The 13,878-nt window shown below is 55.5% G+C and overlaps 2 protein-coding genes across 4 annotated transcripts in view; one reads left to right on the top strand and one right to left on the bottom strand.

Moving 5' to 3' along the window:
• ACAD9 (acyl-CoA dehydrogenase family member 9) overlaps nucleotides 1–12,305 on the top strand; it is a 45,842-nt gene extending 33,537 nt beyond the window's left edge. For both annotated transcript variants that reach the window (XM_042912078.1, XM_042912080.1), the window contains 10 exons: nucleotides 3,056–3,131; nucleotides 4,693–4,763; nucleotides 5,022–5,141; nucleotides 6,265–6,393; nucleotides 8,323–8,402; nucleotides 9,133–9,259; nucleotides 9,475–9,552; nucleotides 10,016–10,144; nucleotides 10,781–10,853; nucleotides 11,740–12,305. In XM_042912078.1, the coding sequence (XP_042768012.1) occupies nucleotides 3,056–3,131; nucleotides 4,693–4,763; nucleotides 5,022–5,141; nucleotides 6,265–6,393; nucleotides 8,323–8,402; nucleotides 9,133–9,259; nucleotides 9,475–9,552; nucleotides 10,016–10,144; nucleotides 10,781–10,853; nucleotides 11,740–11,840 (984 nt within the window). In that variant the 3' untranslated portion in view covers nucleotides 11,841–12,305. The remainder of the gene's footprint in view (nucleotides 1–3,055; nucleotides 3,132–4,692; nucleotides 4,764–5,021; nucleotides 5,142–6,264; nucleotides 6,394–8,322; nucleotides 8,403–9,132; nucleotides 9,260–9,474; nucleotides 9,553–10,015; nucleotides 10,145–10,780; nucleotides 10,854–11,739) is intronic.
• Nucleotides 9,491–13,878, bottom strand: part of CFAP92 (cilia and flagella associated protein 92 (putative)) — an 82,590-nt gene continuing 78,202 nt past the window's right edge. Inside the window, exon 16 of one of the 2 annotated variants that reach the window (XM_042912048.1) lies at nucleotides 9,491–10,393. In XM_042912048.1, coding sequence (XP_042767982.1) covers nucleotides 10,335–10,393 — 59 coding nt within the window. In that variant the 3' untranslated portion in view covers nucleotides 9,491–10,334. Of the gene's footprint in view, nucleotides 10,398–13,878 lie in introns of both variants that reach the window. The other variant, XM_042912054.1, reaches the window with a different exon arrangement.

The following is a 13,878-nucleotide window of genomic DNA, read 5'->3' on the forward strand; positions in this document are numbered from 1 at the left end:
ATGACTCACATAACGTAAATTTACCGTTTTCAGATGTACACATGGGTGTTTTTTTAATATATTCACTATGTTGTATAGCCATCCCCATGGTCTAATTCTGGAACATTTTCATCACTCCAAAAATGCCACACCTTCTCATTGCTCCTCTCACCATCTTTGGCGTCGCTATTTTTCTGTTTCTGTGGATTTGCCTATTTTAAACGTCGCATGTGCGGAATCCTTATGTGATCTTTTGTGTCTGGCCTCTCTTCACACAGCAGAATGTTTTCGAGGTTCACCTACCTTGTGGCACGTGTCATTCCTTTCCGTGGCTGAATAATACTCATCGTGTGGATACACCACACTTGCTAATCCATTCATCAGCTCACGGGCATTTGCACTGTTTCCACTCTTAGACTATCGTCAATAATGCTGCTGTGAACATGCACGTATAAGTCTTTGCGTGAACAATGTGTTTTCAGTTCTTTTAGGTATATACCTAGAAGCAACATTGCTGGCCACGTGGTGACTATATGTTTAACTTTTTGAGGAACTGCAGACTGTTTTCCAGTGGCTGCACCATGTTACGTTGCCAGCAGCGATGTAAAGAGGTCCATTTTCTCCACATCCTCACCAATACTAATCTCTGCACCCAACATGGGACTCAGACTCACCACCCTCAGATCAAGAGTTGCACTCTCCACCACATGAGCCAGCCAGGCGCCCCTCCTTTACACAGTTTTATACTGGGCTATTTGTCTTTACTGTTGCCCTGCCCTAATTTCATGGGTGACCCGGGCAAGCATCTTTGCCCTGGGGAGCCCCACCCACCTTGGCTATGAAGCGGGGATCACAGCAGTACCTTTCTCCCTTTCTGGGTGTTACAAGAATCTGATGTGTGCCATTAGCCAAAGCTCCTGGCCCAAGGCTGCCCGGTAAATGTCTACCAGAGGACTTTAGAGGTGGGCAGACAAAAAGGGAACAGTTGTATGCACACGATGGTATGTTTATCCCGGATGTTCTGTACAGGTAAGAGAATGTAGATGGGAAAGATGAAATTACTGAAGGTTGACTCCAAGAGAGTTGATATTCATCGTTCAGTTTGGGTGCTTATCTTCCTAGATTTTGATCTTTTTAAAGAACATCCATCTCGTAAATATTTGGTAACACCATTTGTGTAATACAGCCCGCAGTTTTTCGCTCACCAAGAATTCCAGTCTTGTCTTCGTGCCAGTGAATATATGTTGCTAATATTTCACGGTGCAGAATATCTTTGGGACGGCACCTTTGATGTTCCCAGTCCCTGAGATCGGGCACGCGGTACTGTTCACACACCTTCCCTGCTCAGAACCAGATTGTGTGGTGTATGTCCTTGCTTGTAGCTGTACACACTTGTCCTGAGTTTAAACATCCAGCAGGAGACTTGCCAGGTCGGAAAGCACTAACATTTTTAGTTCGTGGCCCTTGCTGCCAAGCTGTGTGGGGAGTTGAGCCAGCGCCCACCCACCAGCGGCGTGTGGGAGTGCCCCTTGCCCTAGTCCTTTCCACACTGCATTAACACATTGTTCCCATCGTGGTAGATGAAAAAAACAATTGTTTTAATATACAAAAGAAAGATTTCCAAAGCCCTCTCTTTGTTATTAGTAGGATTACTTGCCAGTTAGCCTAAACGCTAAACAGTGAGTGATTCCAGAGACCACAGAATGAGCAAAGGCCAGGGGAACATTGCCTGGCTGATGTGGGAGAAAAGTAAGCCTCTTCCTGTGGACAGTCAGAGGTTTTGTCCATGGTCAGATCTTTGAGGCATGGAGGCAGTGAACGGTCGGGCAGGGGCTGTTGAAAGCGCGGAGTATGTGTCTTGCTCGTGGGCAGGCCGCGATGTAGAATGCAGCTTAGAAATTATGGACAGAGAGGTCTGCAGTAGGGATGCTGTTGCAGCATTCTGGGGCTGCACGGGCAGCGGGGGGATCCTGGGGTTAAGTAGGATTGACACTTGAGCTCGGGAGCCCCTCTTGAGAAAGGGTGAAATCTGTTAGGTCGTTGGTCCTCTGGGGAATGAGACCTCGTCTCAAATCTTTTTTTCCTTCAAAATCAATTTTTTTAATGAGGTTAAGAATAAACTCTGAAGAGGCCACGAAACGGATTTCATTCGTAAAACCGTGAGCCGGCTTTCGCAAGCCTGTGTGGGCAGAGGGAATGAAGGTGGGGCGTTCGCGTCCTCATCGTAGTCCTGGCAGGTCTAGACTGGCGCACACCCACGGCCCGAGACTCAGGGAGTCTGAGGCCAGAGGTGGCCCAGGAGGAAGCAGGGCAGGATCTGGGTGTCTGTCACACTGTGGTGGCGCATAACGGCACCCTCTCCTCCATCCAGCACCCAGGGCTGGGCCTTGTTCCTGCATTCCCGTGGGAACTGCACTCGCCCCTCCCAGCAGTTGTTGCCAACCTCACAAAGTCTGCTTTGAGATTCTCCTGTTCAGGTTAACAAGTAATCATAAATTCAGATTCAGCTGCATGATTTATTCATCCAAGTCCTCTATAAGCGTTCAGTCAAAAGCTGTAATACGCTTGAAGTTGAGCTTTTAAGAAAACTGTGGTGTTCACAGACTCCTTCTGCCCTCAGCCCCAGCCTGCCTCTGAGGCATCACAGGCATGGTAGGGGCGTGGCAGGTCACTACTATTTCTCAGTAGTGGTGGGAAAGTCCAAGTAGCTTGCAGGGGTACCTGGTAGGTCTTAGTTTCTGCTCCTCTCCTCTGAGGACTAAGAATTGTCCTGTTCTGGAATAATGTTCAGTTCCTTTATCAGGGGGTGACTCCAAGGATGTTTGTGATTGAGTTACCTTGTTGTAACGTGTGGGGACTACACTCTCTCCCAGCCTGGTGGGGATTGGCAGAACAATTAACTTTCCCAGATGCTGCTACAGAATTCTGTACCGACTTGCCTTTTGTCTTCATGAAACCTGGTAAAAATAGACAAGCAGTGCTGCAGTCTGGCCCTTGGGCTTTTCCTAGTACAGCAGGGGTGAGCAGGACACTTGGGCAGTGCAGTCCCAGTGAGCCACCCCCACTCTCCCTGCAGGTGGCCATGAACATCCTCAACAGTGGGCGGTTCAGCATGGGCAGCGTTGTGGCTGGGATGCTCAAGAAACTGATCGGTAGGTACATTGGGGGCAGGAGCCTTTTGTGGCACAACCTTGCTCCTGCGGCCCCCACTCCATCCCGGAGGCTCTGCCACGTCCTCGCAGCAGGCCGGTGCTGAGCCAGGCCACTGGACAGACAGCCCAGCTGCAGGTTAAGATGCGGGCTTTGGTTTAGACCAAAAGTCGTAGTCAGTCTGCGCCCAGGTGGCTAATGTTCCCATTTCACACTCCTCTGTTTTACTTACAAAGGATCGGGGCAGCCGGTGTAGTCTGCCAGAGGTCAAGAGGGGTTGCTACCCTGACCACTAAGAACAGAGCTACTTAGCAAACATCCAGATGTGAGCAGCACATTAGTGCTGTTTCTCACAAGATGCCCATTTTGTAGTGACTCAGTGGGTGAGGAGTGGGACTCCTATCACTTGGTTTCGGGATGTTGCCTTTGTTTTTTCCATTAGCGTACCTGAAACCTAGAAGTTTTTGTCAGCGAACTTAACCCTGTAGGATTTTGTTGGGCAAGGATGTCAGCTTTGTGGAAGTGACTTGAAGGGAAAGGCACAGAGCTGAGGGTTACCTGGAGGCTGGTAGAGTTCTTGTGAAGTTCCTCAGAGTGCAGGGCCAGGTGGGGGACAGAGAGGCTTTGTTTTAGGCTCTTGTCTCCATTTCATAGATGAGGAGCCTGAGACTCAGAAAGGATCACTCATTTGCCCGAGGCCACTCACCTGGGCCAAAATCTGACCCTGTCAGACTCCAAGCTCCGGGCTCATCTCACTTTGCTGAGCTGCCAAGACCCCTGAAGCCGTCTGGGCCTCTGCTTCCTCTTCCCCGTCGGGAAAACTCAAGAAGCATGAGGAAGCAAGAGCTTCATGGGGGCGCTCATGGTTTGCCTGTCTCCAAAGGATGTAGACTCTTGCGATCCCGAGGCCCGAAGGAATGTGTGAATGTGGGTGCCTGTCTACCTCCTGAACCCATCATGGGGGCCAGACCATGGTTGGATCATGCCTGTGAAATGTTCAGAGAACACCGCAGGGGGCGGGGCTGGCCTTTGCTGCCGACTGCTGAGAGGCTGCCGTGTCCTCTCAGGTGACCTCAGAGCTGGGCGCCTGTTCACAGCTATACACAAAACAGGCTGCCCTCCTGCTCTGCTGAGGGCCGGCTGGGACAGGTGTGAGCCTGCTCCTCTTGTCGGGGTGCTTCTGGGGCCCTGGCTCTTGCTAGGTGCCTTACACCTTCCTCTCTGATAACCTTGGCAGCCATGCTAGGAGGCCGGTAGTGTTGCTCAGGGATGTTGGCTGCTTGGCCCGGCCTACTGTCTGGTAAGGAAAAGCGCCAGGGTCGGGCCCGACTCTAAACTCTTTGCTTGTGCCCCTGTCCACTGCTGAGGCACCCGGAGAGTGGACAGCTGCTCCTCTGACCAGATACACTAGGAAGGGGCAGCGCCATCTTGCAGGGCGTTTGGTCTCAGCCGACCTGCTTCTCATAGTTCCTGCCTGAGTGTTCGCAGGGACGTGATGATAGCCTTAGGAGATCATTCTAAGATAGCCAGAAAATGGTTTGTGATGACTCTGCTCTTCTCCAGAAATGACTGCCGAATATGCCTGCACAAGGAAACAGTTCAACAAGAACCTCAGCGAATTTGGATTAATTCAGGTACTGAAGGTTGTGGGTGCTGCACGTGTCGATTTCACGTGTGGGCGTTACACGTATGCTTTTGTGGTCTGTACTGGGGACTCTCGTGCAGCGGTTCGGAAGACCGCGAGATAACGTGCCTCCCTGTTCGGGATGCCGGGGCTTGGTTCTCTTGGGCACCTAGGCTTTGGCCTTCATTGCCTTCTCTGCTGGCTGGCACATCTGGGTCTCAGCACGTGCAAATTGTTTCTTGATTGTGTTTTTTTCTGAACACCCCAGGAAAAGTTTGCCCTGATGGCTCAGAAGGCTTATGTAATGGAAAGTATGGCCTACCTCACCGCAGGGATGCTGGACCGACCAGGGTTTCCTGACTGCTCCATTGAGGCTGCCATGGTGAAGGTAATCCCTGCACAGCCCGGGAGAGAGCAAGAACAGCTCCTTAGCTGTGGCCTTTCAGACCCAGTGTTGCCTGCCACCTTCCTCTTCTCTTTAGCTGATAGGCCAGTTTATCATCGACCCAGTATCCGTGGTGTCCCCACCATGTGCCAGGTACAGCCCTAGGACACACATGGAGAGACCAGGATAGCATAGGAGAAGCAGCAAAGAACAGTGCCCAGTTGAGTCCGTTTCTAGGACAGGTCAGTGTCTCCTGAGCACAGTTTGTGCCAAGTTGTCTCCGATCTGTAGCAGATGGAGAAAAATCTAGGCCATGTATGTAATTTCACGTCAGTGTAAAACAGCAGCCAAGCTTTCTTAGGACTTTTGTTGTGAGTGTTCAGCCTTCCTGTTTTTGGGTAAATACTAGAGTTTTCAGTACCTTCATTTTGGGGAGGGGGGCGGTGAGGAGTGTCTTTTTTTTTTTTAAGCTCCAGTATAAAAGAGGCATCCCTGGTTCAGGAGAAGTGGTGAGAGGAGCTCAGAGGAGAGACCCTGCAGTGTCTCGAGGCGCTTTAGAGGCACCGTCAGTAGGTCTCTGTGCCAGGCACTTTGCATTCACTGTGCCCCCTTATCCTTCACCGACAGCCAGACACAGGGACGGCCCCTGGATGCAGCCTCTGCCCAGAGGCTGAGCTCCCAGCCGAGGACAGTGACTCTGCTGTCCGGTGCTCACGTGTGGACAGATGTGTCTTTGTGTCACCCACAGCCAGGTGTCGGGCCAAGCAGCTCGCGTGCAGAGGGGCAAGCTGTGGGTGAAAGGGCCTGGGCAGGCAGGGTCGGGCCTCGTGGAGGAGGACAGGAGATTCCTCTGTGGAAGGTGTAGAGTGGCCCCTTCCACTGTTAGGAAGCCTCAGAGGTAGGAGGAGTCACGGTGGGTGGGGGGCCAGAGCTGGTCATTGTGGTCCAGGAAGCAAAGGACTTGCCTGAGGCCTCCCCGGGAGATTGCATCGGGGCTGCTACAGGGTCGGTCTCATCCTAGAGACCAGTTCTCCGTGCCCAGTCACCCCACCCTGGCTAAGACCCCCTCTTGGAAGGGACTCGGCCCTGCCGCCCCCGTGCTGACCGTGTCCTGGGTCTGTGGCAGGTGTTCAGCTCAGAGTGTGCCTGGCAGTGTGTGAGCGAGGCGCTGCAGATCCTCGGGGGCTCAGGCTACATGAGGGACTACCCGTACGAGCGCATGCTGCGTGACACCCGCATCCTGCTCATCTTCGAGGTGAGTGCCCACCACTCCGCCCCCCACCACCCACCGTGAGCGCTCTCGTTTGTCCCTCCTCACGGAGCCTCTTCCCCAGGCGTGGAGGGGAGGCCGAGGGGCCAAGCAAGGGCCTCTTCCGAGCCTGCCGCTTCCGTTCGCTATGTTGAGACAAGCAGAGGTCTCATGGGAGGGCCTGGTTCTGCCTCCAGGGCTCTCTCTGGGTCTGGGTTTCCTTCTCTGGGTATTGAGGCAGCTGAGGGTCCTCTCCATGGGCTTCCCCAGTCCTGACCGCTCCCTCTCTAATTACTGCCCCCTTCCATGGGCTCACAAGCCTAAAGAGGGACTTCAGTGAGTAGGGAGAGGCCGAGTGGGGGGGATAAGGAAAGGGGACGTGGGGGCCGCCGAGAAGCTCTCGGGGAGCTCATGGTCTGACTGCACGGCCAGACTAGTGCAGTGAGGGCCTGAGGTGCTCCTCCTCCTAGAGCAGCTGGAGTCTCAGGAAGCAAGTGCACTGGGCCCCTGGCGGCAGAAACAACTTAGGCCTGGCCTACGGGAGGGTGGTTTGGGCCAAGCAGAGGAGATGGAGTATGCCAGGCCCAGACAGGGCCTTGCCTGCCAGCACTAGGTAGAGTAAGCAAACCTTTGTGGGAGCAGCGGACAGTCCTGGTTGGGGGGAGCTGGGGCAGAGGGTAGAGAAGAAGGAGAGGCAAGTAGCCAGGCTGTGGAGGACCGTGGCCAATAAGCAGAGTCTGGATGTTACTGTGAAGGTGCTGGAAGCCGTCAGAGGTTTCTGAGCAGGGAGTGACTCGGGTACATTCCCATTGTGGGAGATTCCCTGGGGCTGACATCAGGGGGTGGGTTGCAGAGGTGAGACCAGAGGCCGGGTGCACGCAGCAGAAGAGAGAGGTTGAGTCCAGAGGCTGTGGAGATGGATGGGATTTCAGGATGCACGCAGGCTGTAAGAGAGGCAGGCCCATGGACCAGGCTCGGAGCCTGAGCAACTGGTGTGGTTTCTGAAGGGCCACCTTCAGACCATGTGCAGGTGGGGCCCTGCTCCTGGGCTACCAACTCAGGGGAAGGCCTCAGGGCATGCTCTCCACATCCCAGCCCCTGTGGTCCTCTTTCTTAGTGGATACACAGGATGTGACCAGCCTGAAGTCACGAGTCCCAAGGGCACGGGGATGCGTCACATCCCTGCTGCCCCAAGAATGCTTCTTCCAAGGCCCCATTCCCTCAGCCTGGTTGAATTCAATCCTGTGTGACTGGGTGGGGCAGAAGCTCTGAGGGGCACGGACCCCTCGGTGCGAAGCAAATGCTCTAGTCTAGACTGCGAGACGGGGCATGGCTCGGCCTGCGGTCCTCCAAGCTCTCCTTCCTCTCCCATGCGAGTCTCCCGTCCATGGCTCAGCCCGGCTGTAGCGCTCAGTGCCCCATGCTGGCTGTGTGTGTGACCCACAGCCCCACTGGCTCCCTGAGATAATCCCAGGGAGTAAGTGGTGTGCGTGGGCACAGCAGCAGGTACTGACACCTGGTACCTGGGCACAGTCAGAGGCTGCCCCGAGGAATCTGGTGTTGCCCGCACAGCACTTGCTGCGCCCTGGGCATCAGCATCCCTCCCCACCGGGGAAAGTGGCTTCTCTCATAAAGAAGCCGAAGTAGAGGCTTGGAGAAAGGAATGACTCCTGTGCAGTTGGTCATAGAGAATTGGTAGGTCCCTAGGGAGGCCATGGTTCTCTGGTCAGCCCGCAACTCCTCCCCATGGAGGTGGTAGCCAGCATGTTGCCCTGACCCTCAGGTCACAGCCCTGCTCCCTTTTTGAGGTCGCTTCCAAAAACAGCAGCTTCTGTAGCACAGGTAGGCAGTGGTGTGACCTACCCAGTCACGTGCACAGCACAGGCAAGGCCATCCCGAGGGGGCAGCCTCTGACCTCCATACTGCTGGCCACAGGGAACCAACGAGATTCTCCGGATGTACATTGCCCTGACAGGCCTGCAGCACGCCGGTCGCATCCTGACCGCAAGGATCAAGTAGGTGCCAGCCCCACTGTCTGCTCCTCGGGTCCCACCTGCCCATCAGAAGCCCATCCCAGGGCAGCTGGAGGAGGGAGGCCGCCCCGTCCCAGTGAAGCCATGCAGTGCTCAGCTCAGTCACAGGCTGGCTGGAGGGAGGGAAGGGGACAGGAGCCTTGAAATTAAAAGCCGTGCTCCAGAGCTTGGCCTGCACCTGCAAGTGACGGGAGGGTCCGCTGCCTCAGGAAGTCACGGGCCGCCTCCACTGGCAGCTCCTGCCTCCCACACTACAGGGAGCTGTGTTCTCAGAACCTAGGGACTGAGAGGTACCCCTCAGGTGCTGGGCTCCCAGGCTAAGAGGAGACCACTTCCTTCTCTCCCTCATGGCTCCCCTGGACCCGTGTCATGGGCTCGGAGCAATTAGAAATCACTGCTGGAACCCCATACGGGTTGCTGAGACTATTTGCAGACTCCTTAACCCGAGAGCACCTGGGGGCCGGCTGTGACTGCTACTTGTGGAGAGAACTCGTGTGGCTCCACTCAGAAGGACCAGCTGCTCTCTGACAGGCGTGCAGCAGGCCCAGGCCAGGGCAGGCAGCACGTAGGTCTTGAGTAGGTCCCTTTAATGCCTTGGATAGTCCTAGGGAAGAGGTGCCCTGCAGTTCTGGTGTGCCACTAGGGACCCTGTTGCTGGGCAGTGGAAACCAGCAGTGGGGCCTGAGTTCGTGGGGCCATGGGCTTTCTGCAGTGAGCTTAAACGGGGCAATGTGAGCACTGTCATTGAGACCATCAGCCAGAAGCTTCGAGACTCCGTGGGCCGAACCGTGAACATGGGGCTGACAGGGAAGCTGGGAGCTGTGCACCCCAGTGTCACGGTGAGTGGGCACAGCTGGCATACCCCCCATCTGGGTGCCCTTCCGGGGGATGTCCCTTTCCAGAGGGCTGTGCCCAGGGCATTGGGGAAGACGGCCCCTGCCTGGTAGCAGAGCCTGGGCCCCAGAGCCCCAGCCGTGCCGTGTCTGGGTAGGATGGGCACCATGGGGAGGGGACGCTGAGCAGTCACTCCTCTGACACTCCTCTGACATACTAGGACAGCGCCAGCAAGCTCGAGGAAAACGTGTATTACTTTGGCCGCACTGTGGAGACATTACTGCTCCGCTTTGGCAAGGTACCTGGGCCCCTGCCAGGTCTGGGGAGGGCAGGCCCCCTCCGACTTGGGAGCCAGGGAGATGGGCTGTCTGAAGTGTCCACCTTTGGGACCAGGCCTAGAAAGAAATCTTGGTCACCATGGAGGCATGGGGTGGGGCTGGCTGTGCCAGGGGCCACTTGGGTGGGTGCCTTCCAGGCAGAGAGAGGCTCCTTGGAGCCCAAATCTAGGGCCGTTGCTGCTCCCGGTGACATGAAGCACAGTAAGCACCAGCCTGTGTCTCAGTTTCCTGGGACCTGGTCTTACCTTGACCCCTGCCCAAACCGAAACAGAAGGGAAAACCGGGCATCCAGTGAGCCAGCCTCCCCCAACCCAAAGGGAGAGGCCGTGTTAGGCATGAATTGAGGCCTGGAGGTGGGTGAAGATGTGCCCGGGGAGGGAGGGCGTGGGCGGCGAGCCTCCACCCTGGGCCCTGTGCTCCCAGACCATCGTGGAGGAGCAGATGATCCTGAAGCGGGTGGCCAACATCCTCATCAACCTGTACGGCATGACGGCGGTGCTGTCGCGGGCCAGCCGCTCCATCCGAGTGGGGCTCCCCAACCACGACCATGAGGTGAGTCTCCCTGCCCGCTTTATCCTCTGAACTTTAATGAGGCCAGTGGTTGGAGGAGGGGGTCAGTGAGCCGCATGACCCAGTCAAGGAGTCTCGGGAGCGAGGGACTGGGCAGGTCAAAGGCCTCAGCCCGGTACTGGTCCAGGAGGCTGCTGGTTTGCTGAGTTGTGGCCGTGGCCCGCACTGGCGGTCAGCTCTGAGGAGGAGGTCTGTGCTGCTCAGGACACAGGGCTACTCCCTTTTGTCTTCCTACCTGAGGGAAGAGGAGTGGGTGAGTGAGGAGGGTCCCAAAGCTGTGCCCTCCTCTGGCTGCCTCCCTTACCCTGCCCGAGGGGCCGGATGCCGTAACTGAGCACCTGCTGTGTGCATTGTCCCACAATAGCCTGTGGGCACTAGGATTATGATGGCCTTCCTGCCACAGAGGAAACTAAGGCTCAGAGTGTCGCATAATTAGCTAACTAGTTGGGTCAGGGCTGGAATTAGAATAATGACTCTGGCTCCTGAGCAAGGCCTTTTGACCCCAGCCAAGCTGCTTAGTTTGGCTGATGGAGTTCCTTAAAGCTCACACACCAGAAAGGGGGTGCCCTATGTCATCTCTAGGTCTCTATGTCAACTCTTTAACCTTGGTTCTGGCAGGTTCTCCTGGCTAACATATTCTGTGCCGAAGCTTATTACCAGAATCTCTTCACCCTGTCCCAGCTGGACAAGTGTAAGTAGGGTGGCCTTGGGGGTGGGAGGGGAGGGCCTAATTCCAGGTGACTGTTGATGGTGAGCTGCTCCTGGCCCCTGTCAGGCTCCCAGGGCCTGCTGGCTGTTCACCAACCTCTCCCTTGAGTGAGGGAGGGTCAGCCGGGCTGGCCAGCCTGCCGGGCTGGCCAGCCTGCCAGGCTGGCCTGCCGGGCAGGAGCAAAGACTGTCAGAGTCCCCACAGGTGTCTGCCCAGCATGCCTAGCCCCAGTCTGGCAGCTGCCTAGTGAAGGTTTGCACAGGAAGGCAGCGTTTTACCTGCCTCTTCACCCCCTGCACTCCAGGGAAAATCAGTCTGCCTTCTAGCAGAAGTCCCAGGCTTTGGCTCATGCAGCTGTTGGTCTGGAATGCTCCTCTTCTACTGTAGCCACTTGGCCAAGTCTGGGAACACCCGGCTCACATTCTTCTTCTGACCCTTACGGTCATTTGGCCTCAAGGCTCTGTGTCACGTGTCCCCTGCAGAGCCCACCCCTGTTGCCAAGTGACGGAGGAGAGGAGCCTGTGATCGTGTACAGCTCCTGGCCCTGGGTGCTGGCATGTCTGTTACGTGCTGTGGGGGGAGACACGCTTGCTCCTCTGGCAGGTTTGCCTGGTGAAAGGGTCCTTCTCCAGCCCCTGCTCCCACAAGATCCAGGGTTCTTCGGGGTTACCAGGATGAACCCTTTGGTTTACGGGATGAAGCCCCTCTCCCTCCTTTCTCCCTGCAGCCAGAATCACCTCCTTGGGGGTTTGGAGGAAGAGGGTCACCTTCAGGACTCCCTTCACAGTGGGTAGGCTGTTCTTTGAAAAAAAAAAAGAAGTTCCAGGAATATTTCTGTTATCACAAATCTATTCTTTTTTCCTCCCAGATTCTCCAGAAAATCTAGATGAACAGATTAAGAAAGTGTCCGAGCAAGTCCTAGAGAAGCGAGCTTACATCTGTGCCCACCCCCTGGAAAGGACGTCCTGAAGCAAGAGGACAGTGTTCCTTGCTGCCCCCAAGCCATGGCCCATCGCTGGACAACTCTTTCTCTAGAAGGTGGAGGACTTGGGGTTTTTTACAAGTGGAACCGTTTCTTCCCAGTCTATACCAAAAGGGCCTTCTCCTGGCCTCAAGGCACCTCTTTAGGCTTTGCCCTGCAGGCCCTGCTGCTTGACCTGATCCCAGGTGCTGAAGAAACGGAGAGAAGGCAGTTGGTGACACCTGGGATTTGAGGGGCTTCTGCTAGTTTAGTGGGAGACATCGCTGCCTGTGGCACGAGGCTGGTGGGGACCTGTTTTGGGCTTGGGGAGCTGCTTCTGCCGGACCACACATTCTTCTGGTGGGCTGTGCGTTCTCCAAGAAACCACCTGCCAACTGTGTACGTGGAGCATATACACTTAAAACATATACTGGGAGCTAATGAAAACCAGAAAACATCGTTTGTGTTTCAGCCTTTGCCGCCCTGGTCACGTTTTTCCTCAGAGCCCTGGGATCCCCCGTCTGGTGATGGCCTCCAGTTCCCTTTGTGTTCACCCCGCAGGAAGAGGAAGGCCCTGAATGCTGACGGGCAGGTGCCCAGGCCACAGTGCTCCAGGGAGTACCAAGTCCCTGTCTCTGGGCTTTCTTGGGTGATGGGTGAAAACCATATGGTCGGCTGCATGACAGCATATGCTGTTTCTTGCCTGGGGCCTGTTTCCTGTCTCTATAGAAGTTGGCCTTCACTCTTGAAGAGGGGACAAAAAGGAATCTTGAGGTGACACTAATAGACCTTTGCATTTCTCTAGACTCTTTTCTGATGTTGTTAGCCAGATGCCTTGGTCCCTGTGTGCTCACACTGGCACGCTTCCAGGCCTCACCTGGTCCTGAGAAGTTTGGGGCTCCAGAAAGCCCGCTTTGGCCATCACCTGGAGGTGGGAGGAGGCGGCCAGGCCCTTCCCTTTCCCTTCAAATACGAGTCAGTCTGCGTGGACGGCTGGCCTGAGCACTCCGCCAGGGTTTGGGGAACTAATCTTCAAGAGGTAAAAGTTTACAAATCTTGTGACATTGGACGTGACTTTCCAGTGAAACCTGACATTCTTAGTGTTTTGTTCGCAGGGAAGCATTCTGTACAAAATGGAGAGTACTAACCTTCTAGTATAGTGCCGGGACCGGAGGCTGCATGGAGCACCTTTGCCAGGGAAGCATCTGTTCAGACCTCCCGCCCCTGAGGGCAGCCCTCGGGAAAGGGCTTCACTGTGGGCCCGGAGTCATGGTTGCCCCTGGCGGCAGCTGGTTCTCTGCATCCAGCTGAGTTTCAAAGGCTGGGGCCCCTGGTTCAAATCTCCCTTTCCCACCTGCCGTTTCCAAGTTTTCCTTAAACACATTGTGGGGAGGAGAGGCCCCAGTGTACGTCTGTGGCCTGCTGTCAGCTGGCACTGGCTACCCACCGTGCCCAGGGAACGCGGCTTGGGAAGGCCTGCAGTGGGGCCTGGCATCGCTGGGCCAGGCCAGGAGACCTTCACGCAGCCCCAGAGCCTGTTCTGGAGGGAGGCAGCAAGGGCCAGACAGGAGGGAGGCCAATTTCAGCAGCCTGCCAGCATTTCCAACTGTTTCTCAGAGCTGTTACCCACTGCCCTCGGGGCTTGCGGGAAGAAAGAAATCCATTTTATCTATCTGATCTAGCTTTCTGAGAAACGTTTCTCTGGCAAACCAGAGATGAGTTTCTCCCTGACCAAAGGCTCTGGCAACCAACAAGTCTGGATTCTCTGTTAACCTGTAAATGAGGCCCATCTTCATAAACAGGGTGAGAGGGACCCATGCTCCTAGGCTCCCTCCCTCCCCCAGAGAGGGATGGCAGCATCTTGGAATAGGAAAGGAGTCAGAAGGTCCCAGAGCCCCTGCCCCCAGCCACTGGCCAGGCATCTGGTCCTGGGTAATGTGTGTTGGGGCTCAGAAAGCCCTTAGACCTATCTTCCGACTTCTGCGTTTTGTAAGAAACCAGATCCAGAGCAGTGAAGCAACTTGCCCAACGTCACACAGCAAGTTA

Source organism: Panthera leo, chromosome A2, assembly GCF_018350215.1.
Source record: "Panthera leo isolate Ple1 chromosome A2, P.leo_Ple1_pat1.1, whole genome shotgun sequence".
NCBI classification, from domain to species: Eukaryota; Metazoa; Chordata; class Mammalia; order Carnivora; family Felidae; genus Panthera; species Panthera leo.